This window comes from Microcaecilia unicolor, chromosome 3 (assembly GCF_901765095.1).
Source record: "Microcaecilia unicolor chromosome 3, aMicUni1.1, whole genome shotgun sequence".
Taxonomy (NCBI): Eukaryota; Metazoa; Chordata; class Amphibia; order Gymnophiona; family Siphonopidae; genus Microcaecilia; species Microcaecilia unicolor.
In genome coordinates, this window is record NC_044033.1 from 240718067 (window position 1) to 240744545 (window position 26479).

General features: G+C 42.8%; 1 protein-coding gene across 1 annotated transcript; it reads left to right on the top strand.

Moving 5' to 3' along the window:
* The first annotated feature begins 537 nt into the window (after positions 1-537).
* Positions 538-22466, top strand: LOC115464496 (vomeronasal type-2 receptor 26-like). The gene is made up of 6 exons (XM_030194864.1): positions 538-839; positions 3089-3380; positions 14727-15509; positions 19162-19389; positions 20963-21089; positions 21571-22466. Exons 1-6 carry the CDS (start codon positions 538-540, stop codon positions 22464-22466), a joined length of 2628 nt encoding a protein of 875 aa, XP_030050724.1.
* The last annotated feature ends 4013 nt before the right edge of the window (positions 22467-26479 follow it).

Here is a 26479-nt window from a genome sequence, read left to right on the forward strand (position 1 = left end):
TGCAGAGATATTTTGTATCAGACTCACTCTAACTGTAATCTCAGATGTATCCAAAGCAGTATAGACACAATAACTGCAGAGTGGATGTGTTGTAATACATGTTGTATAATGATACATGGTATGTTATCATTAACTGTATTATAATGTTGGGTTATAGTGGGGTCCTTACAAACATTCCAATCAAATTTATATTTGTCTCTAAGTCAATGAAGACAGAGGATCCATAAGGTTATATTTAAAAGAAGCAACCTATATTTCACGGTAAATGAAGATGTCAGGAGCAGATATCCCTTAAGGCTGAACCTCTGAGCAGCAGGGCCAACAGAGACCACATGATGTTCTCACAGTCGTTGGAAATCAGCTAAAAATACAGTGGTCACCTCACCATAAACATTACAATTTTGCTTTATTTCTTCATCCTCCTTCTGTGTAAATGCACAGTTCTACTTCACTGCAGATTAACACTTGATGTTTTCTGCCTATTATTTAAATATTCAATTAGATAGCACCATCAGGAACCATACAGCAGCCCACACTATGCCGAGCTATAACATTTGGAGCAGGAAGAGCAAACGTGATCACATTGGCAGAAGTAGAAGCTGTTTCACATCGTTAAAGGTAGAAGCTCATCTGATTCTGCTTCTATTGATGCTCTGTGACAACCTGTGGAAGACGGCTGAGTGTCAGTGCACACTTGGTAACTACCTACCAACAGAGCTACGACCAGGTTACCGTAGGGATGGGGACATTATGATCGGGGGACTTGTAACTGTAGAAACCTTTTACCCATATAATCATCCATCCTTCTCAACTGTTCCCCCATTTGTTGGACTAAACTTGTAAGTAGCATCCTGGTTTAATTCCTATATGAGACAGGCTTGAAGGTGTTATTTTTGGTAGGTCACTGGCATGAGCTGCAAATATATCCTGATGATATTTTATTAATACTCTCACATTAAATCTGAGTTTTTTCCCTTTGAAATATGCCCTGGGGAAGAAAGACTGCTAAGATTTTTATCTGCGTTATCTGTGAATATTTTCCCTTTTAAACCATTGTGATAATACACAACTAGATGTGTTGTTGTCTCTCTCAAACCCCCATACCTTTAGGGCAGGTAAAATATACTTTTACCTGTATCTAATTTTTTCAATGAACAGAGTGAAAAGTTTTATGACAGTTTTAAACCCTGGGTAAAAGTATTGTGAAAAGTGACCTCCCCACACACACACATTTTTCCAAAGCACCTTTGCATTCTGGTGCTGTATTGTATTGAATTACTTTAGATATCCACCATACTCTTCATGAAAGAACAAATTCAAATCTTTTTTTGAGGTTCTCCCCTTCTTAATTCCTTTGACATCCTGTTAATATTCAGCTTTTCATTCTTTTGACAATACTACTTGTTTGTACCTTCTTTAAAGCAGGTAAATATTTGAAAACTTGCATTATATCTTGCTTTTCTTCTTCTGTCGAGTATGTCTTTATCTCCTTCAGCCCCTCTGTGTGTGACTTATTCTGCAGACTATCCACCATTTTGCTCACTTTCGTATGAATTACCTCCATCCTAATTCTCCTTTAGTGCAGAAACTTTACTTCAGCTTTGGTAGCCACCCCACCCAAGGTTGATATCTGATCCCGAGCAACCTAGTAGCCATAGCACCTCTGGCCTTTCACTCCCCCCGGATCCATACCCATTATCCTAACACATGTTTAAAAAATTCTTCATGTGTTAAAAAAAACAACAACAACTTTTATTAACAAGAATGTGTGAAACTTGCCAAGTCCATTTCCTGAATTGTGGTTTCTTTTTTTTTTGTTGTTACATTTGTACCCTGTGCTTTCCCACTCATGGCAGGCTCAATGTTGCTTACATGGGGCAATGGAGGGTTAAGTGACTTGCCCAGAGTCACAAGGAGCTGCCTGTGCCTGAACTGGGAATTGAACTCAGTTCCTCAGTTCCCAAGGACCAAAGCCCATCACCCTAACCACTAGGCCACTCCTCCACTTCTTTGTTTACTGTTAACTTGAAAAATGGTGACACCTGACAGGAAGGGAAATAAACACACCCGATTCAGCAATCTGTAGTGTGTGCTATTTTTCTATCATTGCACATTTTCTAGTGCATCAGTAATTTGCTTGTCATTAGTTTACTGTATCAATAAAGTTCTGCACCTGCATTAGAGCATTTTGTGATGAAGTTCAATGCCACACTCTAATGTACAGATGATTACATCCAACACTTGACAGCTCTTAACCAGTGAAGTGTTTGCCTGAATATCCAGTGAAGCCTAAAAACACACAATCTATGCAGTAAGATTTAGGGAAGTTATTTATGTGGACAGAGTTTTCAAGCACAGATGTAGTAAAATTGTCTGTTATTTTACACAATAGTCAACTAGAGTTACCCATAAAAATGAATTGGATAACAAACTCTTCCATGAAACTTGAAAATAGTCAAATTAGTTGAGGTTTAGTGGTCTTATCCCACCTCACCTCCTCCTCCTCCTTGTTCTTAACTCTCTTCCCTCCCTTCCCCTCCCCTTCCTCTCTTTTCTTTCTCCTGCACTCTGGGACACATCTTCATCTGTGGCTGATATGAACTTCCACCAATATTTTAAGCTGTTCCATCATGGGTCTGGCCTCATTTTTGTTACTGTGGATTGGGAATTTCCACTTGTACTTCCAACTATGCTGTCTCCCCTGATACCACTTCTTCATCCTACCTCCTTTGGCTCCTGAACAATCTTGGTTGGAGAGTTTATATTATTGGTTCAGATGCATATGGATGAGCAGAGAAACAGTGATGCTAAAGTCCAGTGATTATGGGTTTGTGCATGTTGGTAGGATATGCATTTATCTGCTGTGGCCTGAGGGCATGGCTGAAGAATTGAACAAATATGGGAGGAGGAGAGAGAGGAAAGAAATGCAGTTAATTTCTGCTAAACCTGGAGAAAGCACGTTTTGGACTTTGTTATCAGACCACTTTGTAAAGTTTGTAAAAAACAATGCTTCTAACCCTAATCCTAAACCTTTTTCACTCTTGTCTACTGCTAATGTCATATTTAATGATATTTATTGTCTTTAAAGTCCTGTACCATTGAACTATTACAACTTCCTGGCCTTTGTGTCTGCAGTGGAGGAGATTAACAACAGCTCGGAGCTCTTACCCAACCTCACACTGGGGTTCCACATTGAAAACCCTTATGACAACTTTTTCTTAATGTATAGAGCTGCCATGAATATATTTTCAGGAATGGACATGGGGGTCCCAAACTACAGCTGCAAAACATCTGGTCCACTGTTTGCTATTATTGAAAGTCTTCCACCTGAGCATTCGAGCCAACTTTCCAGCCTGTCCAGGATATACCACTCCCCACAGGTCAGGGAGCATCTTTGATTTCACTTTGTTCCCTCTTCTATAATCTGGTTCAAACTTTAAGGACAATGTGATTTATACGTATGATGAATTGTTTGAACTCATGAGTGTAAAGTTATTAACGCTCAGTGCAATAAGAATTCTGTGTCACATTTTCAAAGCAGGAACTAGGTTTGTGAGCCCTTGGGCCACTGCTGAGGAGCGGCAGTGGCAGGCAAAACCACCCTACCCCAGAGACAAGGCAGAACTCTGACAAACAGGCTTCACCTGCACATGGCCCCCTTTCACCAGGAGTTGAGCTCCTGGCTGCAGGCGGCCGGCAGGACTTATAGGACAGGGCAGGAACAGGATCCCAACAAGGCTGAACAGGGACTGAGGGTCAGAGAGGAAAGGAATATACAGGGGCAGCAAGGCAGGGAAAGGATAAGCAAAAGGACAGAAATGAAAGCTGCAAGCAGCCACTGAAAAAGGGAACAAATACTGGCAGACAAGGACAGAACTGAAAGCTGCAGAACAGCCACTAAACAAGAAACACAGAGAACCCAGAACTAGACACAGAAATACAAACAAGAATCAAGACTAGGACAGTACAAGCTAAACTACACAAAGTCTAAACTGGAATCAGGCAGGGAACTAGTACAAGACACTAAACTAGGCAGAAGTGCAACAAGCACCAACATACCAGGGCCTTAAGTGATGCAAAGGCAAGGCAGAGAGTTTCAAAATGGCTAATAAGCCCAGCAGCAGCTGAGGCTCAGCTGCAGCAATCATCAGACAACTACAGGTGCTGTGTAGGTTCAAACAAAACAAGTAAGTCTGGCAGCCCAGGAGATTCGGACTGGACTGGGCTGAAATCTGGAACGGGTGACAATAACCAGACAGTTCATAGCAGCCACCAGGTCTGGCCACCAGGTGGTGAGAAGAAGGAGAGCTCGAAACATGGACACAACCGTGACATTCTGTGAGGGAAATTCCTTGCAAGTAATGATTTATTGTATAACTAGTAAATCAGGCCTATTTCTGACACAAATGAAACGGGCGCTAGCAAGGTTCTCCTTGGAGTGTGTATGTTTGAGAGAGTTTGTGTGAGACTGACTGTGTGAGAGAGAGTGAATGTGTGAGTGTGTGTGAGAGAGAGTGATACTGGGTGCGATTGTGTATGTGAGAGAGAGATAGTGTGTTCCAGGGTCGCGTTCCTCCCTGCAATTTCCAGGGTTTCCCTCTCTCCCTCCCTCTAATTTCCAGGGTGTCCCTCCCTCTGTCCCTCTAATTTCCAGGGTCTCCATCTAATTTCCAGTGTCTCCCTGCCTCCCTCTAATTTCCAGGTTCTCCCTCCCTCCAATTTCCAGGATCTCCCTCCCTCCCTCTAATTTCCAGGTTCTACCTCCCTCCCTCCAATTTCCTGGGTCTCCCTCCCTCCCTCTAATTTCCTGGGTCTCCCTCCCTCCAATTTCCAGGTTCTCCCTCCCTCCAATTTCCAGGGTCTCCCTCCCTCCAATTTCCAGGGTCTCTGTGTGCATGTATCCTTGTGCATCTTCTGTGGTTTTGTGGTGGAGGGGGTCTTGTGAAAGATCATGTGTGTCACTGAGCTACATTGTGTGTGTCTGTGAGTTAGTTAGTTTGTGTGTGTGTGTGTTTGTGTGTGTAAGTGAGTGAGGGTGGGGTGTGTTTGGAGGTTGGTGGTGAGTGTCTGTGTTTTTGTGATATTTTTTTGTTAAATGTTTTTTTTTTTTTTTTGGGGGGGGGGGGGGGGGGGGGTGTTGGGTTATGTGCCTGCTGGCAAAGTGGGATGGAGTGGTGTGTGGCTTTGAGGGTGGTTATTGTTGCAGGGTGTTGAGTGTTGGCAGTGGAATGTGTGTGTTTCTGTGGTATTGTGTGTGTGTTTTTGTCTGTCTCTGACAGGGGGGGTTGGGGGGGGTCCATGGGTTGGTGAAATGTGAGGGTGGTTGGAGGGGGGTCAGCGTTTGCTGAGGGGTGGAGTGGGTTGTCCGTGTTTTTGCTGGGTTTTTTTTGTTTGTGTGTTGTGCTATGAAAGGAGGAGGATTTGTTTTTGAACTTATAGGGTTTTGTTGTCGTTTTGGAGGTTATTTCTGCCTGTTTGTTTTTTGGGGGGTGGAGGGGGGATGTGTTGTGTGTGTGTGTGTGTTTGTGTATGTCAGTGACAGTGTGGGGGTCCGTGGGTATGTGAAATGTGGGGGTGTTTGGAGTGGGGTCTGCGTTTGTTGAGGGGTGGAGTGGATTGTGTTCTTGTTTTTGCTGGGTTTTTTTTTTTTTTGTTTTGTAACTTCGTCGATGGAGGTTGCCTGCAAGTGTGAGGTAGGGTGTTATGGAGGGATGACCCGTGAGGGCGGGGGGAGAGGGTGGGTCCTCTAAGGTCGGAGGTGTGTCGTGACGTCAGGGGGGAGATAATGTTTGATGTTTTTGCCGATTCGGGAGGGAGTCTTTTTGGTGGAGGAGGGGGAGTTCCGGAATCTCATATTTGAGTGCGGGTGTCTGAAATCGGATGACGGTGTGTGTTGCCGGGTGACGTGGTCCAGTGGCATCTCGGGAAGGGCGAGTGTCAGAGCACCGGGGGGGCGTTGTCGATTGTGTTGGAGGTGCTCTTTATTATATAGGTGGGAGGGGGCTCTGTGAGTTGTTTCATGGGCAGGGAGAGGAGTACGGAAACACGCTCTGCGTGTTTCCCTACTCCTCTCCCTGCCTGGATCGTAGTAGTGTATATCGATGTCTACCCCTGCGATTGGTTGAGTGCCATTGGTCCACCCTCGACGTCATCACGTTTGACGCGAGGGCGGGGCAAACACTCATGGGCAAATTCTGGTTTTACCACCATGCAGTTAGAACATTGGGACTTGTGGAGGCTTCATTAGAATGTTGGAGGTGTGTTTTATATAGAGAGATAACCAAACTAGAGTGTGTGTGGTGGAGGGGGGTGGGGTTATGCAGCAGTTTCATTATAACTATTAATTTTCCTGAAAGAAACAAGCCAAAGTATCAGGTAGCCTGACTTCAACTTCCTGGAATCAAAGGCAAGTTGCTCTAACTGATCCCAAGCTAAAAGGAGAACAAAATAAACAGTCATACAACTTTTTGTGGCAAACAATATGCTGACTGAAGGTCCTGTTCCAAGGAATAGCAACTGCTACAAAGTTGATAGATTTATTCTTCTAACACTGACTCTAGCCAACAAATTCTCCAGATGGTGAGCCTCACATGTAAGCCTCAAATTAAAGCCACAGTTATATAAAGGGATAACTGAGAAAGTCAAATGTTTAGAAAATTCTATGAGTCTTATAAGTCTTGTCTTGAACGCTACAAAGAGAATGTATAGCCCTCAGTTTATTGGTAAAACGTTACCATTTGTTTCCCACAGGTTAGGACACCTTGCCTGGCACAAAAGGTTGTATACCTGTTACTTTTATTCTCCTTGAGCTTGAGGTCAGTAAGAGACATTTTCTTTTGTTTTCAGGAAATCTAATTCAGGCTGATGCCTTCATTTATTTTATTTAGGAAAATTCATTAGTTGCCATCAAAGAGTTTGTAATGAAACTACTGCTAAGAAAACATTACTAGTTGGCTTTGATCCTGGTGAAATGGGTTCAGTTCTCACTGTAGCTCCTTGTGACATTGGGCAAGTCACTTAACCCTCCAATGCCATAGGTACAAAAACTAAATATTAGGTGTATTCTATAAACTGTACTAAAATTTAGGCGCGGTTTATAGAACTCACCTAAATCTAGGTGTAGTTTGTAGAATATGCCCAATGCGTATTTTCTGTGACTAGATTTATACCAATAAAAACTTGGTGTAAATGATGACGCCTAATTACTCGTGGAATGGGCATTTTTTTATAACACTGCATATAATGTCAAGTAATGCATGTGACCTGCCCATGCTCCTCTCATGGCCACACTGCCTTCTCAGATCCACATCTTAGAATATACACACATCGCTTTTAGAACATGCCTAGACAGTTGTGCATCTAAATCCTAATTAATGCCAATTAGTGTTAATACTTGCTTGTTAAGTTCAATTATCGGCGCTGATTGGCTTGTTAGCTAAATACGGTGCACTTGAAAATCCAGAATATGACCAGATTTACGCGCGCAACTTAAAGTCGCACTATATAGAATCCATAGGATAATGTGTACACAGTGCTGTGTATGTCTAGTAGTACTATAGAAATGATTAGTAGTAGGAAATCATTTCATACTCAGAACTATCTCTCTGCTTTCCTATTGTTAGCAAATATTATGAATCCGAGACCAAGGCAGGACAAGCTCTAAGTCTCCAAATGGTCTGTCTGTCTGTCTCCAACTCTCTATAATGACAAAGAAATTGAATCAGCTCAAAGAGGAGCTAGCAGCAAAAAAAAAAGGAAATATCTTCTCCATTAAGACTCCTGATCCTTTACCAGCACCCCCAGAAAGAATGAACTGATCCAGGAATAGGTGGATCACAGTCGACTCTAGTCAAACATAAGTACATAAGTACATAAGTAGTGCCATACTGGGAAAGACCAAAGGTCCATCTAGCCCAGCATCCTGTCACCGACAGTGGCCAATCCAGGTCAAGGGCACCTGGCACGCTCCCTAAACGTAAAAACATTCCAGACAAGTTATACCTAAAAATGCGGAATTTTTCTAAGTCCATTTAATAGCGGTCTATGGACTTGTCCTTTAGGAATCTATCTAACCCCTTTTTAAACTCCGTCAAGCTAACCGCCCGTACCACGTTCTCCGGCAACGAATTCCAGAGTCTAATTACACGTTGGGTGAAGAAAAATTTTCTCCGATTCGTTTTAAATTTACCACACTGTAGCTTCAACTCATGCCCTCTAGTCCTAGTATTTTTGGATAGTGTGAACAGTCGCTTCACATCCACCCGATCCATTCCACTCATTATTTTATACACTTCTATCATATCTCCCCTCAGCCGTCTCTTCTCCAAGCTGAAAAGCCCTAGCCTTCTCAGCCTCTCTTCATAGGAAAGTCGTCCCATCCCCACTATCATTTTCGTCGCCCTTCGCTGTACCTTTTCCAATTCTACTATATCTTTTTTGAGATACGGAGACCAGTACTGAACACAATACTCCAGGTGCGGTCGCACCATGGAGCGATACAACGGCATTATAACATCCGCACACCTGGACTCCATACCCTTCCTAATAACACCCAACATTCTATTCGCTTTCCTAGCCGCAGCAGCACACTGAGCAGAAGGTTTCAGCGTATCATCGACGACGACACCCAGATCCCTTTCTTGATCCGTAACTCCTAACGTGGAACCTTGCAAGACGTAGCTATAATTCGGGTTCCTCTTACCCACATGCATCACTTTGCACTTGTCAACATTGAACTTCATCTGCCACTTGCACGCCCATTCTCCCAGTCTCGCAAGGTCCTCCTGTAATCGTTCACATTCCTCCTGCGACTTGACGACCCTGAATAATTTTGTGTCATCGGCGAATTTAATTACCTCACTAGTTATTCCCATCTCTAGGTCATTTATAAATACATTAAAAAGCAACGGACCCAGCACAGACCCCTGCGGGACCCCACTAACTACCCTCCTCCACTGAGAATACTGGCCACGCAATCCTACTCTCTGCTTCCTATCTTTCAACCAGTTCTTAATCCATAATAGTACCCTACCTCCGATTCCATGACTCTGCAATTTCTTCAGGAGTCTTTCGTGCGGCACTTTGTCAAACGCCTTCTGAAAATCCAGATATACAATATCAACCGGCTCCCCATTGTCCACATGTTTGCTTACCCCCTCAAAAAAATGCATTAGATTGGTGAGGCAAGACTTCCCTTCACTAAATCCGTGCTGACCTTGTCTCATCAGTCCATGTTTTTGTATATGCTCTGCAATTTTATTCTTAATAATAGCCTCCACCATCTTGCCCGGCACCGACGTCAGACTCACCGGTCTATAATTTCCCGGATCTCCTCTGGAACCCTTCTTAAAAATCGGAGTAACATTGGCTACCCTCCAGTCTTCCGGTATTACACTCAATTTTAGGGACAGATTGCATATTTCTAACAGTAGCTCCGCAAGTTCATTTTTTAGTTCTATTAATACTCTGGGATGAATACCATCAGGTCCCGGTGATTTACTACTCTTCAGCTTGCTGAACTGACCCATTACATCCTCCAAGGTTACAGAGAATTTGTTTAGTTTCTCCGACTCCCCCGCTTCAAATATTCTTTCCGGCACCGGTGTCCCCCCCAAATCCTCCTCGGTGAAGACAGAAGCAAAGAATTCATTTAATTTCTCCGCTACGGCTTTGTCCTCCTTGATCGCCCCTTTAACACCATTTTCATCCAGCGGCCCAACCGACTCTTTGGCCGGTTTCCTGCTTTTAATGTATCTAAAAAAATTTTTACTATGTATTTTTGCTTCCAACGCTAATTTCTTCTCAAAGTCCTTTTTTGCCCTCCTTATCTCCACTTTGCATTTGGCTTGGCATTCCTTATGATCTATCCTGTTACTTTCAGTTGGTTCTCTTCTCCACTTTCTGAAGGATTGTTTTTTGGCTCTAATGATTTCCTTTATCTTACTGTTTAGCCACGCCGGCTGACGTTTAGTCTTTTTTCCTTTTTTTCTAATACGTGGAATATATTTGTCCTGAACCTCCAGGATGGTGTTTTTAAACAGCATCCACGCCTGATGCAAGTTTTTTACTCTGCGAGCTGCTCCTTTCAGTCTTTTTTTCACCATTTTTCTCATTTTGTCGTAATCACCTTTTCTATAGTTAAACGCTAGCGTACTTGATTTCCTAGTTTCACTTCCTTCAATGCCAATATCAAAACCGATCATATTATGATCACTGTTATCAAGCGGCCCTCGTATCGTTACCCCCTGCACTAGATCATGAGCACCACTAAGGACTAAGTCTAGTATTTTTCCTTCTCTTGTCGGCTCCTGAACTAGCTGTTCCATGAAGCTGTCCTTGATTTCATCAAGAAATCTTATGTCCCTTGCGTGTACAGATGTTACATTAACCCAGTCTATATGCGGGTAAGTGAAATCCCCCATTATTATTGTGTTGCCCAGTTTGTTTGCGTCCCTGATTTCCTTTAACATTTCCGCATCCGTCTGTTCGTCCTGGCCAGGCGGACGGTAGTACACTCCTATCACTATCCTTTTCCCCTTTGCACATGGAATTTCAATCCACAGTGATTCCAAGGAGTGTTTTGTTTCCTGCAGAATTTTCAATCTATTTGATTCAAGGCTCTCGTTAATATACAATGCTACCCCTCCACCAATCCGATTCACCCTATCACTACGATATACAGTAATTTGTACCCCGGTATGACAGTGTCCCACTGGTTATCCTCCTTCCACCAGGTCTCAGAGATGCCTATTATATCTAATTTTTCATTTAGTGCAATATATTCTAACTCCCCCATCTTATTTCTTAGGCTCCTGGCATTCGCGTATAGACATTTCAAACTATGTTTGTTGTTCCTAAGTACATCATGCTTAGTACTTGACAGTATTAATTGGCAATCTTTTGTCTGATTTTTATTGTTATTTAAAGATACCCGATCTACTACAATCTCTTTTGCAACCTCACTATCAGGATACTCTATCTTCCCTGTTATGGTGATATCTTTGAAAGATACCTTATCCCGAACCATGCTCTTTTGAGCGACTGTCGGCCTTCCCCCCATTTCTAGTTTAAAAGCTGCTCTATCTCCTTCTTAAACGCCGATGCCAGCAGCCTGGTCCCACTCTGGTTAAGATGGAGCCCATCCTTTCGGAATAGGCTCCCCCTTCCCCAGAATGTTGCCCAGTTCCTAACAAATCTAAAGCCCTCCTCCCTGCACCATCGTCTCATCCACGCATTGAGACTCTGGAGCTCTGCCTGTCTCTTGGGCCCTGCGCGTGGCACAGGTAGCATTTCAGAAAATGCTACCCTGGAGGATCTGGATTTCAGCTTTCTACCTAAGAGCCTAAATTTTGCTTCCAGAACCTCTCTCCCACATTTTCCTATGTCATTAGTACCCACATGTACCAAGACAGCCGTCTCCTCCCCAGCACTATCTAAAATCCTATCTAGGTGACGCGTGAGGTCCGCCACCTTCGCACCAGGCAGGCAAGTCACCAGGCGATCCTCACGTCCACCAGCCACCCAGCTATCTATATGCCTAATGATTGAATCACCAAGTACAACAGCTGTCCTAACCTTTCCCTCCCGGGCAACATTTGGAGATATATCCTCGGTGCGAAAGGATAATACATCCCCTGGTGGGCAGGTCCTGGCTACAGGAGTACTTCCTACTTCACCAGGGTGATGCTCTCCATATAAACGGCAAGTGACCGACTCACCTGCAAATGCACAGTAGAGACTTCCCTCTCCGTCCCGCTCTCGTGTCAAGACATGATGACATCAGAGGGCGGAACAGAGAGGGAAACGGAGTCGGAGTCACTGTTGGACGCTGCGCTGCCTGGAAACGAACATGGCGCGCACCAACCTCCACCCTCTTCCCCCATCCATGCCGCTGCTCCCGCCCTCCTCCGCATCGGGCCCCCTGCACTGACCTGACAGCGCCTCTGACCTCCGTGTGGAAGCGCTGCAGGCAGCAGCAGAGCGATCTGCTGCTGCCTGCAGCGCTTTCACACGGAGGTCAGAGGCGCTGTCAGGTCAGTGCAGGGGGCCCGGCATGGAGGGGGGAGGGAGTGGCGGCGAGGAGGGTAGCTGGAAATCTCGCCCGTTTTTACGGGCTTAACGGCTAGTAGATTATAACCTGTGTCAGAATTACTCACTCTCCCAAATGATATCACTACAATATGTCTGCTGCATTAGTAAATTGTGAGAATCCTGTATTGGAATCCAAATTCTTACCAGAGATGAGGAAAGATAAGAAGATAATATTGCCAGGTCACAAGTGCATGGCAAGATCCCAAAGCTATCCAAACCCCGCTAAGCTAATTGCTTTTACTACATTCTCTGGCAAAGAATTCAGAGTTTAATTACACGTTGAGTGAAGAAATATTTTCTCCAATTTGTTTTAAATTTACTACTTTGTAGCTTCATTGCGTGATTCCCAAGTCCTAATATTTTTTTAAAAGAGTAAACAAATGATTCACGTCTACTCATTCCACTCTACTCATTATTTTATAGACCTCTATCATATCTCCACTCATCCGTCTTTTATCCATGCTGAACAGCCCTAGCCACTTTAGCCTTTCCTCATAGGGAAGTCGTCCCATCCCCTTTATCATTTTTGTCACCCTTCTCTGTACCTTTTCTAATTTCAGTATATCTTTTTTGAGATGTAGTGACAAGAATTGCACACAGTGTTCGAGGTGTGGTCGTACCATGAAGCGATACAAAGGCATTATAACATCCTCATTTTTGTTTTCCATCCCTTTCCTAATACTGTAATTTCTAACATTCTATTTGCTTTCTTAGCCTCCGCTGAACATTGAGCAGAGGGTTTCAACATATCATCAGCGATGACACATAGATCCTTTTCCTGGTCAGTGACTCCTAATGTGGAACCCTGTGTTACGTAACTATGGTTGGGGTTCCTCTTTCCCACATGCATCACTTTGCACTTGCTGACATTAAACATCATCTGCCATTTGAATGCCCAGTCCTCTTGCAATTTTTCACAATCCTCTTGTGATTTAAGTACTTTGAATAACTTTGTGTCATCGGCAAATTGAATTACCTTACTAGTTATTCCCATCTCTAGATCATTTATAAATATGTTATGAAGTCCTAGCACAGACCCCTGGGGAGCCCCACTATCAACCCTTCTCCATTGAGAATACTGATTATTTAACCCTACTGTTTGTTTTCTATCTTTTAAACAGTTTCTAATCCACAATAAAACAGTTTAAAATCCACAATAGAACACTACCTCCTATCCCATGACTTTCTGATTTCCTCTGGAGTCTTTCATGAGGTACTTTGTCAAATGCCTTTTGAAAATCCAGATACACAATATCGACCGGCTCACCTTTATACACATTTGTTCACCCCTTCAAAGGAATGTAGTAGATTGGTGAGGGAAGATTTCCCTTCACCAAATCCATGTTGGCTTTGGGACTCATTTTCAAGAGAAAATCATCCAAAAATGGCATAAGTCTGCATTTGGACATTTTTCTCACAAAAACGTCCAAAGTGCTATTTTCAAAACCCATTTTTAGATGTTTTTCTATGAAGTTCTTCAGAAGTGCATTCAAATCACAAGAGGGCATGTCAGGGGTGTGTTAAGGGTGAGATCTGGGCATTCCTAACATGTGGACATTTTTCTGCCATAATGGAACAAAACAAAAACATCCAGGGCTATAAGTTGATCATTTTGGTCTAGACTGTTTCATTAACGAATAAGCCACAATAAAAGTGCCCTAAATGACCACTGGAAAGAATCGGGAATTACTGACTCTTACTCCCCCAGTGGTCACTATCCCCCTCCCACCCACTCCCCCCAAAAATGTGATTAAAAACATTACTTGCCAGCCTCAGGCCTATTAGAGCAGCATGCAGGTCCCTGTAGTGGTGGGAGCAATGCACTTCAGGCAGGTGGACCCAGGCCCATATCTCCCCCTACCTGTTACACTTATGGTGGAAACTGTGAGCCCTCCAAAACCCACTATACCCATGTATAAGTGCCCCCTTCACCCATAAGGGCTATTGCAGTGGTGTACATTTGGGGGTAGTGGGTTTTGGGGGGCTCAGCAGAGAAGATAAGGGAGCAACAGTGAGATGTATACCTTGGAGCATTTATTTGAAATCCACTACAGTGCCACCTAGTGTGTCCCATTGTTCTCCTGGGGATGTCTGTGTGGCCAGTTTACAAAGAATGCTGGTTCTTCCTACATCCTAATGGCTTGATTTTCTGTGTTTTTCACTTAGACATTTTTTTTTTAGATGGGCCAAAAAGATAAATGCACAGAGCACAAAAACATCTAGCAAATAGCCATTTTTTAAAAGAAAAAAAAAAGATACTTTTTTCTGTTTTGAAAATGGCTACATTCCCCACTTGAATTTTAGACATTTTTAGCAAAACATCCAAAGTTGGATTTAGACATCATATCAAAAATGCCCCTCTTTGTCTCGTTAATCCATGCTTATCTATATGCTCTGTAATTTTGTTCTTTACAATAGTCTCTACCATTTTGCCTGACACTGACGTCTGTAATTTCCAGTATCAGCTCTGGAAAGCTTTTTAAAAATCGTTGTTACATTGGCCACCCTCCAATCTTCCAGTACCATGCTCGATTTTAAAGATAAACTACATATTACTATGCTCTAAGTATTTGATATATGAATTAAATATGATCTTTTCATGACAAAGGTGCTGTTCAATCTTTTATTTTCAGCAGATCAGTTACACCTCAGGAAGTGTTCTCATGAGCAACATGGCTAAGTTTCCTTATTTCTACCGGACTGTCCCCAGTGAGCTGCACATCTGTGCTGGGATAGTCAAACTATTAAAGTATTTTGGCTGGACCTGGGTTGGTATCATTGCATTTGATGATGAAAACAGCATGAGGGCTGTACACATCCTGAGAGAAGGAATTGAGCAGAGTGGAGGTTGCATTGAATTCATAGAAATCTTCCGTCAGTCCCGCTCATTCAAGCTTCCAAATACAGATAATATTTATAACACCTTCAATACATCTTCAACTAAAGTGATTATTTTGTATTGTAATAAAGACTACAGGGAGATTATAAGACACACACTCATTTGGGAAGCACCTGGAAAGGTCTGGATCATCACAGAAGAATGGGGATTTTTGTTCCCCTCATACAATGTTGATAGAAAAAATACCTTAGCTTTTGCTGTTGCAAAAAAGACTATTCAAAGCTTTCACAAATTTGTCCGTGAAGCGAATCCTGCCATATTTCCAAATGATTCATTCACAGATATGTGGTGGAATGTCCTGTGTAACAACCAGTGCCCCAAGAGCATCCAAAGATCCTGCAACAATGATTTATTTTACTACTTACACTGTGACTCTATAAACTCTGGAGATAGTTATAATGTTTACAATGCTGTGTACGGCCTGGCACATGCTCTGCATGACATGATCACTTCTGGTTCGGGAAATACCACACTATGGAGTGGAGAAAGTGACAGATATTTAGATTTTCTATCATGGAAGGTAATATCCTATGTTTTAAGAATGGTATTTTCAGAAAAGAAGTGATGGTATATGATTGCGCAGTGTGAAAGAGAATCAGGATGCAGTGAATTCTATATACTCATGTTCCTTCCTTATAAATATATATAATCTTAGATTGTAAACCATTCTGACTGATTGAAGAAAGGTGTTATATCAAGAAGGGCATAATCGAAAGTGGGTGCCCATCTCCATGGGCGCCCATCTCCGTGGGCAACCATGCGAAGGGGCGGGACAAACCGTATTATCGAAAAAAGATGGGTGCCCATCTTTTTTTCGATAATACGGGTTATGCGGGGCAAATGCCTAGGATTTGGTCGTTTTTGAGCTGGGCGCTATCAGTTTTCAGCGATAATGGAAACCGAAGGCGCCCAGCTCAAAAATGAACAAATCCAAGGCATTGGGTCGTAGGAGGGGCCAGGATTCGTAGTGCACTGGTCCCCCTCACATGCCAGGACACTAACTGGGCACCCTAGGGGGCACTTTTACAAATTAAAAAATAATTAAAATAGCTCTCAGGTGCATAGCACCCTTCCTTTGTGTGCTGAGCCCCCCAAATCCCCCCCCCAAACCCACTGCTCACAAGTCTACACCATTACATTAGCCCTAAGGGGTGCAGGGGGGTACCTACATGTATGTACAGTGGGTTTTGGTTTTTTTTGGAGGGCTCAACATTAACCAGCACAAGTGGAACAGGTAGGGGGGGATGGGCCTGGGTCCGCCTGCCTGACGTCCACTGCACCCACTAACAACTGCTCCAAGGGACCTGCATACTGCTGTCAGGGAGCTGGGTATGACATTTGAGGCTCACGTACAGGCTGTCAAAAAAAGTTTTTAAAGTTTTTTTTTTTGTGGTGGGAGAGGGTTATTGACCACTGGGGGAGTCAGGGGAGGTCATCCCCGATTCCCTCCGGTGGTCACCTGGCCAGTTGGGGCACTTTTTTGGGACTTGGGTCGTGAAAACAAAAAGGGTCCAGCAAAAGCGACCCAAATTCTCGCTTCTGCTGCCCTTTTTTTTCGATTATCAGCCGAAGGCGCCCATCTCTCCTAGGCCAATAAACACGCCCCAGTCCCGCCTTCACCACGCCTCCAACATGCCTCCAACATGCCCCCGTCAACTTTTTTTTGTTCCCGTGACGGAGTGCAGTTGAAGACGCCCAAAATCGGCTTTCGATTATACCGATTTGGGAACCTTTGCGAGATGGGCACCCACCCATCTCCTGATTTGGGTCGAAATATGGGTGCCCATCACTTTCGAAAATAAGGCTGCAAGTGTTTTAACTATTAAACAGACGCTTCATGTCCAACATTACAGCCAAACAACTAATTGTAGAGATAAAAGCACATATAAAAACTACATGGGCAATATTTATCCTGCAGCTGTCAGGGTTTTTCAAAATATTGATTGCCATGGATTGAATTAGATCTGGATATTCTGTGTTGCAATTAACCCAGCTGAAAATACATGTTTGGCCATTTGATACTCAGAACGAGTACATAAGTACATAAGTATTGCCATACTGGGAAAGACCAAAGGTCCATCAAGCCCAGCATCCTGTTTCCAACAGTGGCCAATCCAGATCACAAATACCTGGCAGTACCCAGATTACCTCCTCCTGAAGCAGGTTACGAAGCAGGGAGCCCATGTCAGGGTACAGAGTTTGTCTGTGGCTGCCTATTGGAAACAATGATCTGAATCACAGTTAATTGATGCTAGGGCCCACCTTGGGGGTCAGCACTCAAGAAAAAGATCTGGGTGTTGTTGCAGATAATATGCTGAAATCTTCTGCTCATTGTATGGCAGCAGCCAAAAAAGCAAACAGGATGCTAGGAATTAATAAGACAGGAATGGTGAATAAGACCAAAAATACTATAATGCCTTTGTATCGCTCCATGGTGTGTCCACACCATGAATATTGCATTCAGTTCTGGTCACCGTATCTCAAAAAAGGTATAGCGGAATTAGAAACGGTTCAAAGAAGAGTGACCAAAATGATAAAGGGGATGGAACTCCTATTGTATGAGGAAAGGCTAAAGAGATTAGGGTTCTTTAGCCTGGAAAAGAGACAGATGAGGGGAGATATTGAGGTCTACAAAATCCTAAGTGGTGTAGAATGAGTAGAAGTAAATTGATTTTTTACTCATTCCAAAAGTACAAAGAATAGGGGACACTGGAGGAAGTTACATGAAAATACTTTAAAAACAAATAGGAGTAAATATTTTTTCACTTAACAAATAGTTAAGCTCTAGAACTCTTTGCCGGAGGATGTGGAAACAGTAGTTAGCGTATCTGGGTTTAAAAAAAGGTTTGGACAAATTCCTGGAGGAAAAGTCCATAGTCTGCTATTGAGACAGACGTTGGAAGCAACTGTTTGCCCTGAGATTTGTAGTATAGATTGTTGCTACAATTTCAGTTTCTGCTAGGTACTTGTGACCTGGCTTGGCCACTGTTTGGATACTGGGCTAGATGGACCATTGGTCTGACCCAGTATGGCTACTCTTATGTTCTTATGTCTACTGTTGTGCTAAAGCTTATGTCTTCTGTTGTGCTAAAGCTTTGAGGACTGCATGATAAGACACTTCGCCAGATAAGTTGCTTTTGGGGCATGTCTATTTGTCCTCTGGAACTGTGGAACTATGAGGTCCATTTACAAAGGCGTGCTGAAAAATGGCCTGCGGTAGTGTAGGCGCAGGTTTTGGGCATGCACAGAATCATTTTTCAGCACACCTGTAAAAAGGGAATCTTTTTTTTCCCAAAAATGGACGTGTGACAAATTCAAAATTACCACAAATCCATTTTGGGACTCAGACTTTACCACAAGCCATAGACCTAGCAGTAAAGAATTTGGGCGGTAAGGACCTACACGTATCAGATGCCACTTGGCTTGCATCTGCTACATGCGTCCGCAAATAAATATTATTTTTCAGATGTGCGTAGCGGATGAGTGATAAAAATGAAATTACCACAAGAGCCACATGGTAGTCGGGTGCTAAGTCCATTTTGACGCACGTTGGGCGCGAGTAGGCGCCTATGCAGCTTAGTAAAAGGGGCCCTAAGTTTGCTAACAGAATGTTTTGAGATTAAATAAAGAGGATGCTTCTAAGTTTTGCATTTTTGCATGAAACCATGGGTTAGCTTTTTTTCAACATTGATTTTTTTCGAGAGTTGTTTCTCTCTATTGGTTTTGCATCTCATTGCGTTGGGCCGATGAGAGAAGCCCATTTAGGGTTTATGCAACGTTATTGAAATCAGCCCTGGGCAGTTGAGGTTTAGTTGTTTAAAGCTCATCTTTGAGTAGTTGTATCCTCTTTTTTAAATTTCTGTAGGCAGTTATTTTGGCCATATTCAAGAATGCCATATGTGGATTGCAGAATTATTACTATCTGATGTTGAACTACCAATAAATGTTCACTGATTTAACTGATGTTTTGCCTGAAATGTTTCTTAATATATACAAACAAAATTATGGGGTAAGGTGGTCATTTTTATAAACTTCAAAAATAAGCTCCACCTTAATGTTGCTTCAAAATGAAAACATGTTCGTAAAATCAGGAGCAGATTGGATGTGCTTGAAATTAGGAGTTTATACCTGCAGTGAGCTTCACTAATACAAATGTTTCTCGTTTTCATTAGCTTCATCATTATCTGAAGAACCTCCACTTTAAGAACGTTCTGGGTGAGGAAATCTTTTTTGATGAGAATGGTGATCTCGCCGTTGGATATGATATTATAAATGTTGTCATTCTACCCGATGGGACACGGATTAAAGAAATTGTTGGAAGTTATAACCCTTATGCTCCACCAGAGCAGGAATTTACCATCTATGAAGAGGCGATCATGTGGGAGAGCACATTCAACGAGGTCAGATTTAAATTCAATTTAAGCTCCTCGCCCTGGCATTTAAGGCCCTTCACTTTGGCACATTCCCCTCCCCCTCCTTACCTCACTGCTCTCATTTCTTCTTACACCCCTTAGTGCAGAACTCCAAAGGGGGCATGACCATGGAAAGGACAGGGACAAGTGAGGGGCATTCCCATAAATTACATGTGATTTTATAGAATACCTGCATTTGCATGTCTAACTGCCATCAGTTGGGTGCCAACATTTACACCAGACTTTAGCAGATTTAAATGCTCTCACCCAAAGTTAGGTGTGAAATGTGCATTAAGCTAATATTCTGTAAAGGTCAATTCATGCAGAGTGCCCTTTATAGGATACTGGCATATAGCATGTATTATTTCAGTGCCCATCTTTAAGAATATAAAAATAACCATGCTGGAGCAGACCAATGGTCCATCAAGCCCAGTGTCCTGTTTCCAAACATGGCCAATCCAGGTCACAAGTACCTGCAGAAACCTACTTAGTACCAAGATTCCATGCTATCAATCCCAGGGCAAGCAGTGACTTCCCCACGTCTATCTCAATAGCAGACTATGGACTTTTCCTCCAGGAACTTGTCCAAACCTTTTTTAAAACACAGATACACAAACCACTTGTCTCAAAACGCCTAGCCACCTGCCTGGTACTACCTTGTGGCCACTTAGAGGGTCTATCTCCAGCACAGCTCTGATCCACCTCTACCTACCACTTGTGCTGTACACTAGCACTCTTCTCCCATTGACTGGGTCACAACTACCTCTGGGCATATCTCCCACTCTCAAATTAGTTTAGCTCACAGAATATGCCAGCCTAACTTTAAATAGATCAATTAACAATATTTTATTTATTTATTACAATTTATTTGTCACCTTTTTGAAGGAATTCACTCAAGGCGGTGTACAGTAAGAATAAATCAAACATGAGCAATAAACAATTAGAGCAGTAAAAATATTCAATTAACAATGCAAAGTAGTATACTACTTACAGTGTCAACACAATACATAATAGAACAATAGATCAAGATAACATTTGCAACACGCTTAAACAAAAAATACCTAGTATAGCTGAATGAAACTCACTCTGGATAAAGGTGTTAGCTAATTGATTAAAGAAAAACAAAAATACATATATGTAAATAACCAATGGTGAGCAGATCCATTGTTCAGTCTTTGAGGTAAAAAAGTAGGTTACAAAGTCCTTTTCTCATAGCCCAAGTCTTACAAGGGAACGGAGAATTCAGAATTATTTGAGGAAGAGAGGTATTTTCTCACACTTTTAATCAAACCATTAGGGGTGACCAGCACAGAAACATTGCTCAAAACATTCCCCAATCAGCCTGAATGACCAATTCCAGGTCAAACTTATTTCATTTTATTTATATTTCCAATCAAATTAGAGCTCATACTGACCTCTATATTCTACTGAACAGCTTGGCAATGAGCTCAAAATCTAAATGGGAAAAAAATGCTCATATTTAGATAGAAAAGTAACACTGCATTTGAAAAGTCATAATCCAGTATTACCTCAAGTTAATCAGTTTCTTCTCAATCCTCAGACACCTCCAGAGTTCAGATGCAGCCCGAGTTGCCCTCCTGGGTTCAGGAAATTAACCAGGGAAGGACAGCCCGTCTGCTGCTATGACTGTATTCCCTGTCCAGAGGGAGAAGTCTCCAGCCAAAATGGTGAGTGATTTCATGCTATAATGTGAAAGGCTCATATTAGGCCGATATTCAGGCTTTATTGAAGACCCGACATGGGCCAGCAAATATGCATGCACTCCTGCTTTTTCCAAAACATTTGGACGTCTCAATTGCAATCTCAGTATTCTATGAAAAATGTGTCTTCACGTTTCCCAGTGAAATACCTTGTGTCTAATCCAAAAATGTGAGCTGGATACCGCTAGCAAAATTAATCACACCCTGATTGGATAAGATGTATGGAATCCTTTAAAAGAATCCATTTTAGGTGAAAGTTCACCTAAAAGATAATGCATGATTACATTTACAGGAAGTTCATTGTTCATTATTGTTTAATTTTTTATTATTTGTTTAATGTTTGCTATTGCCTGTCATTTTGAAACAAGCCTTACTTATAAAGGAAATGTTACTGTCCTATAACTGATGCTAATTGTGAGATAATGGGACAATATTTTTTTATTCTCAGATATAGACACTTGTATGAAATGCCCAGAGGACCAATGGCCCAATCAGAAGAGGGATGCCTGCATCCCAAAAGTGATATCCTTCCTGACTTATCAAGAGCCTCTGGGGATAACTTTGACTTTCATCTGTATATTCTTAATTCTCATTAATACTGTCATTTTGGGTATCTTTTTTCATTACAAAGACACCCCCATAGTGAAAGCCAACAACCGAGACCTCAGTTACATTCTTCTCATCTCCCTCATGCTCTGCTTCCTCTGCTCCTTGATATTCATTGGCCACCCTGGCAAAGTGACCTGTATTCTCCGACAGACTGCCTTTGGGATCAGTTTCTCCATCGCTCTCTCCTCTATATTGGCAAAAACCATCACTGTAGTCGTGGCCTTTCATGCCACCAAGCCTGGAAGCATGCTCCGGAAATGGATGGGTTCCAGGGTCTCAATTTATGTAGTTCTTTTCTGTTCCCTTATTCAAACTGTTCTGTGTCTTGCCTGGTTGTTCACTGCTCCCCCGTTTCCATATCTTAATATGAAATCAGAAATTGGAACAATACTAACTGAATGTAATGAAGGGTCAATACATGCATTTTACTGTGTCCTGGGTTATATGGGATTTCTGGCTGGTATTAGCTTCATCGTAGCTTTCTTAGCAAGAAATCTACCTGGCAGGTTCAATGAGGCCAAGTACATCACCTTCAGCATGCTGGTGTTCTGCAGTGTCTGGATCTCCTTCATTCCAACGTACCTGAGCACCAAGGGCAAGTACATGGTGGCAGTGGAGATATTTGCTATTCTGGCCTCCAGTGCTGGACTTCTGGGCTGTATCTTTTTCCCTAAGTGCTACGTTATTCTGCTGAGACCTGAAAGGAACAGAAGAAAATACTTTAAAAAAAATTAGGATGAATTCATTTAAATATTGTTTTCAGTTGATGGGCAAATCCAAGTTGAATGTCCTTTTTTTTTTTTACCCTGAAACTGCATCATTGGTTGAGGCCATCCTCAATAATATTTTATATTATAGCTAAAATGAGATATTATACACAATTTCAATATAACATTAAGTAGATAAAGTGGTCAATAATAAAGTTGTTGATATCTTTTTATTGTAATAAATTAATTTCTGAGTCATTCTCCACTCAATGCATTAACACTTGGGGCTAGATAGGAAAAGGGATGGGATTTGATATACTGCCTTTCTATGGTTACAGTCAAAGCAGTTTACATATTATATACAGGTACCTATTTTGTACCTGTATATAAGCTCCTGATCGGTTAAATGGCATTTAACAGCTTGTCCGGCAGTATTCAGTGGGAAATAGCTGGTTCTCTCCCGCTGAATATTGACGGTTAGCACTTAGTGGATAGCTGGTTATATCCTGTGATAAAATTGACTATCTGCTTATATTTGGTGCATCGCTGGCTAAGTTTGGCAGCCAAATTAGGCCACCAAAATAGCTGGCCTATCTTTGGCTGGTTTAAACTTAACCAGCCAGAGCTGATTATTGGCTTAGGGGTCCTTTTACTAAGCTGCGTAGATGCCTACGCACATCCAACGCACATCAATTTGGAACTACTGCCCGGCTGCCATGTGGCCCGGGTGGTAATTCCATTTTTTACGCGAATCAGATATGCGTGTCAAAACATATTTTTTATTTTCTAAAATGTGGCACTAACAGGGTAGTAATCGGCAGTGTACACACACTGATGATTACCGCCCGGTTAAGGTGTGAGTGCTTACTGCTAAGTCAGTGGGTGGCGGTAAGGTCTCAGACCCAAAATGGACGCGAGCGCCAATTTTTATTTTGCCACACGTCCTCTTTTGGCCAATAAAAAAAGGACCTCTGTTAACATATCCATTGGTTGCTATTTTCATTATATATCACATAGGATACCTTTTTAACTTCTCTCCCTTAAACTTGTTCATCAAGCTTCTCTCACTGTTGGCAGTGGCCATAGCTAGAAGGTTGCTAGGCTGTATAGAGAGAGGTGTGATCAGCAGAAGAAAGGAGGTGTTGATGTCCCTGTATAAGTCGTTGGTGAGGCCCCACCTGGAGTATTGTGTTCAGTTTTGGAGGCCGTATCTTGCTAAGGATGTAAAAAGAATTGAAGCGGTGGAAAGAAAAGCTACAAAAATGGTATGGGAGTTTGCGTTATAAGACGTATGAGGAGAGACTTGCTGACCTGAACATGTTTACCCTGGAGGAAAGGAGAAACAGGGGTGATATGATACAGACGTTCAAATATTTGAAAGGTATTAAGCCGCAAACAAACCTTTTCCATAGATGGGAAGGCGGTAGAACTACAGGACATGAAATGAGATTGAAGGGGGGCAGACTCAAGAAAAATGTCAGGAAGTATTTTTTCACGGATAGAGTGGTGGATACTTGGAATGGCCTCCCGTGGGAGGTGGTGGAGATGAAAACGGTAACGGAATTAAAAAATGTGTGGGATAAACATAAAGGAATCCTGTTCAGAAGTAATGGATCCTCAGAAGCTTAGCGGAGATTGGGCGGCAGAGCCGGTGGTGGGAGGCGGGGCTAGTGGTTGGGAGGTGGGGCTCTTGCTTGGCAGACTTCTACGGTCTGTGCCCTGAAAATGGCAGATACAAATCAAAGTCAGGTATACACATAAAGTAGCACATGTGAGTTTATCTTCTTGGGCAGACTGGATGGACCGTACAGGTCTTTCTCTGCCGTCATCTACTATGTTACTATCCTGCTTATTTTTGAAGGAGAAGGGTGCCCATCTTCTGACACAAATCGGGATATGGGTGTCCTTCTCCTAAGGTTGCCCAAATCGGCATAATCGAAAGCCGATTTTGGGCGTCCTCAACTGCTTTCCGTTGCAAGGACAAAGTTCAAGGGGGCATGTCGGCAGTGTACTGAAGGCGGGACAGGGGTGTGGTTAACAGATGGGTGTCCTCGGCCGATAATGGACAAGCATTTGGCCGACTTTACTTGGTCCATTTTTTTTCACGACCAAGCATCAAAAAGGTGCCAGAACTGACCAGATGACCACCGGAGGGAATCAGGGATGACCTCCCCTGACTTCCCCAGTGGTCACTAACCACCTCCCATCCTGAAAAAAAACAACTTCAAAAACTTTTGTCTTTTTTTTTTTTTAGAGTATGTCCTTCGCTATGCCTCCAGTCAGCAGTTGAGGATGTCCAAAATGTGGATGTTTCTGTGAGAAGGACATTCATGCCGTTGATACCCTTCTTATTTATTTATTTGGATTTTGGATCACAAGTAGCAGCAGTGGGATTTAAACTGGTCACCTTTGGATTGTAAGACCAGTGCCCTAACCACTAGGCCACTCCACCACGCTCTTGAAATCTGACCATCCCTGGGGGGGGGGGGGGGGGGGGGGAGCAGTATGCAGGTCCCTGGGGACGGAGGTATGCGTGTGTCAGCGAAGGCATAACGAAGGCATGGACATCCTTCTTTCAAACATTTTGGACGTCCTCAACTGCCCCCCCACAGGGATGGCCAAATTTTAAGGGACTAGAATAGAGTGGAAGAGTGGCCTAGTGGTTAGAGCACTGGTCTTGCAATCCAGAGGTGGCCAGTTCAAATCCCACTGCTGCTACTTGTGATCCAAAATCCAAATAAATAAATAAAGAGGGTGTCAGAGGCATAGCTGAAGGCATGGATGTCCTTCTCACAAAAACATCCACATTTTGGACATCCTCAACTGCTGTTGCGTCCCCTCAAACATGCGTGGGATAAACATAAAGGAATCCTGTTCAGAAGGAATGGATCCTCAGGAGCTTAGCCGAGATTGGGTGGCAGAGCAGGTGTTGGGAGGCGGGGATAGTGCTGGGCAGACTTATACGGTCTGTGCCCTGAAGAGGACAGGTACAAATCAAAGTAGGGTATACACAAAAAGTAGCACATATGAGTTTATCTTGTTGGGCAGACTGGATGGACCGTGCAGGTCTTTTTCTGCTGTCATCTACTATGTTACTATGTTACTCCTTAGAACGGAAATTGTGTGCAAATGAGCTAACAGCGAGCAGCTCATTTGCATGCAATTTCCTTCATGCATGCCCCGTTGTTTTCCGGATCGGTAAGGGAAGGCCTTTTTACATTCAGTTAGTGGGACCACTACACTACGAATGCTGGCTCCTGCCATGACCAAATGGCTTGGATTTGGTCGTTTCTGAGATGGGCGTCCTTGCTTTCCATTATCGCCGAAAACTGGGACGACCATCTCTAAGGTTGACTTAAATTTCATGATTTGGGCATCCCTGACCGTACTATCAAAAAGAAAGTTGGACGTCCATCTTGTTTCGATAATACGGGTTGCCCCACCCCTTTACGGGGCCGTCCTTAGAGATGGGTGCCCCATTTCGATTATCCCCCTCCACGTTACAGGTGCGCTGAAAAATGGATCTGCATGCATGCAAAACACGTGCCTACACTAGCACAGGCCATTTTTCAGCGCACCTTAGTAAAAGGACCCCTTAGTTAGCTAAGTTTAGACAGGCCACACGTATACCAGATATTCAATGCCAGTTACCGGAAATAACCTGGGCTCGGAGCCGACTGCGCGAAGCAGCACAGCATACTCCTGCAGTCTGACTATCGGCCCCAGTGTGCTTTTATATTCATTTAAATGGGTTTTTTTAAATCACAGTTTCTAGACCACTCTATCCCAGGTTCTAGGTGGTTTACAATATAAAAAGCATTCATGAAATGTTCTAATGTGGGACTTTCTCACATGCTAAGCCCAAATTTAATGAGGCACTTATGGGGATGGAAGGGGTGTTGTAACAATATTATTTGAACACTATTCTTGTGATTTGTGTGAAAGTAGAAGAGAAACGGAGATGAGGTCAAAAGCAGCACTAATATCTAGCAAGACAATCGGTGCAAACTTCCCTCCATCCAGTTGGCTACGAATCTCACT

Bases quoted from the DNA above. Each gene is read 5' to 3' on its own strand.
- LOC115464496 (XM_030194864.1), top strand. From the start codon at position 538: ATGCCGAGCTATAACATTTGGAGCAGGAAGAGCAAACGTGATCACATT. The intron at 15,510-19,161 runs GTAATATCCTAT...CGTTTTCATTAG, and splicing joins TAGATTTTCTATCATGGAAG to CTTCATCATTATCTGAAGAA. The intron at 19,390-20,962 runs GTCAGATTTAAA...CTCAATCCTCAG, and splicing joins GGGAGAGCACATTCAACGAG to ACACCTCCAGAGTTCAGATG.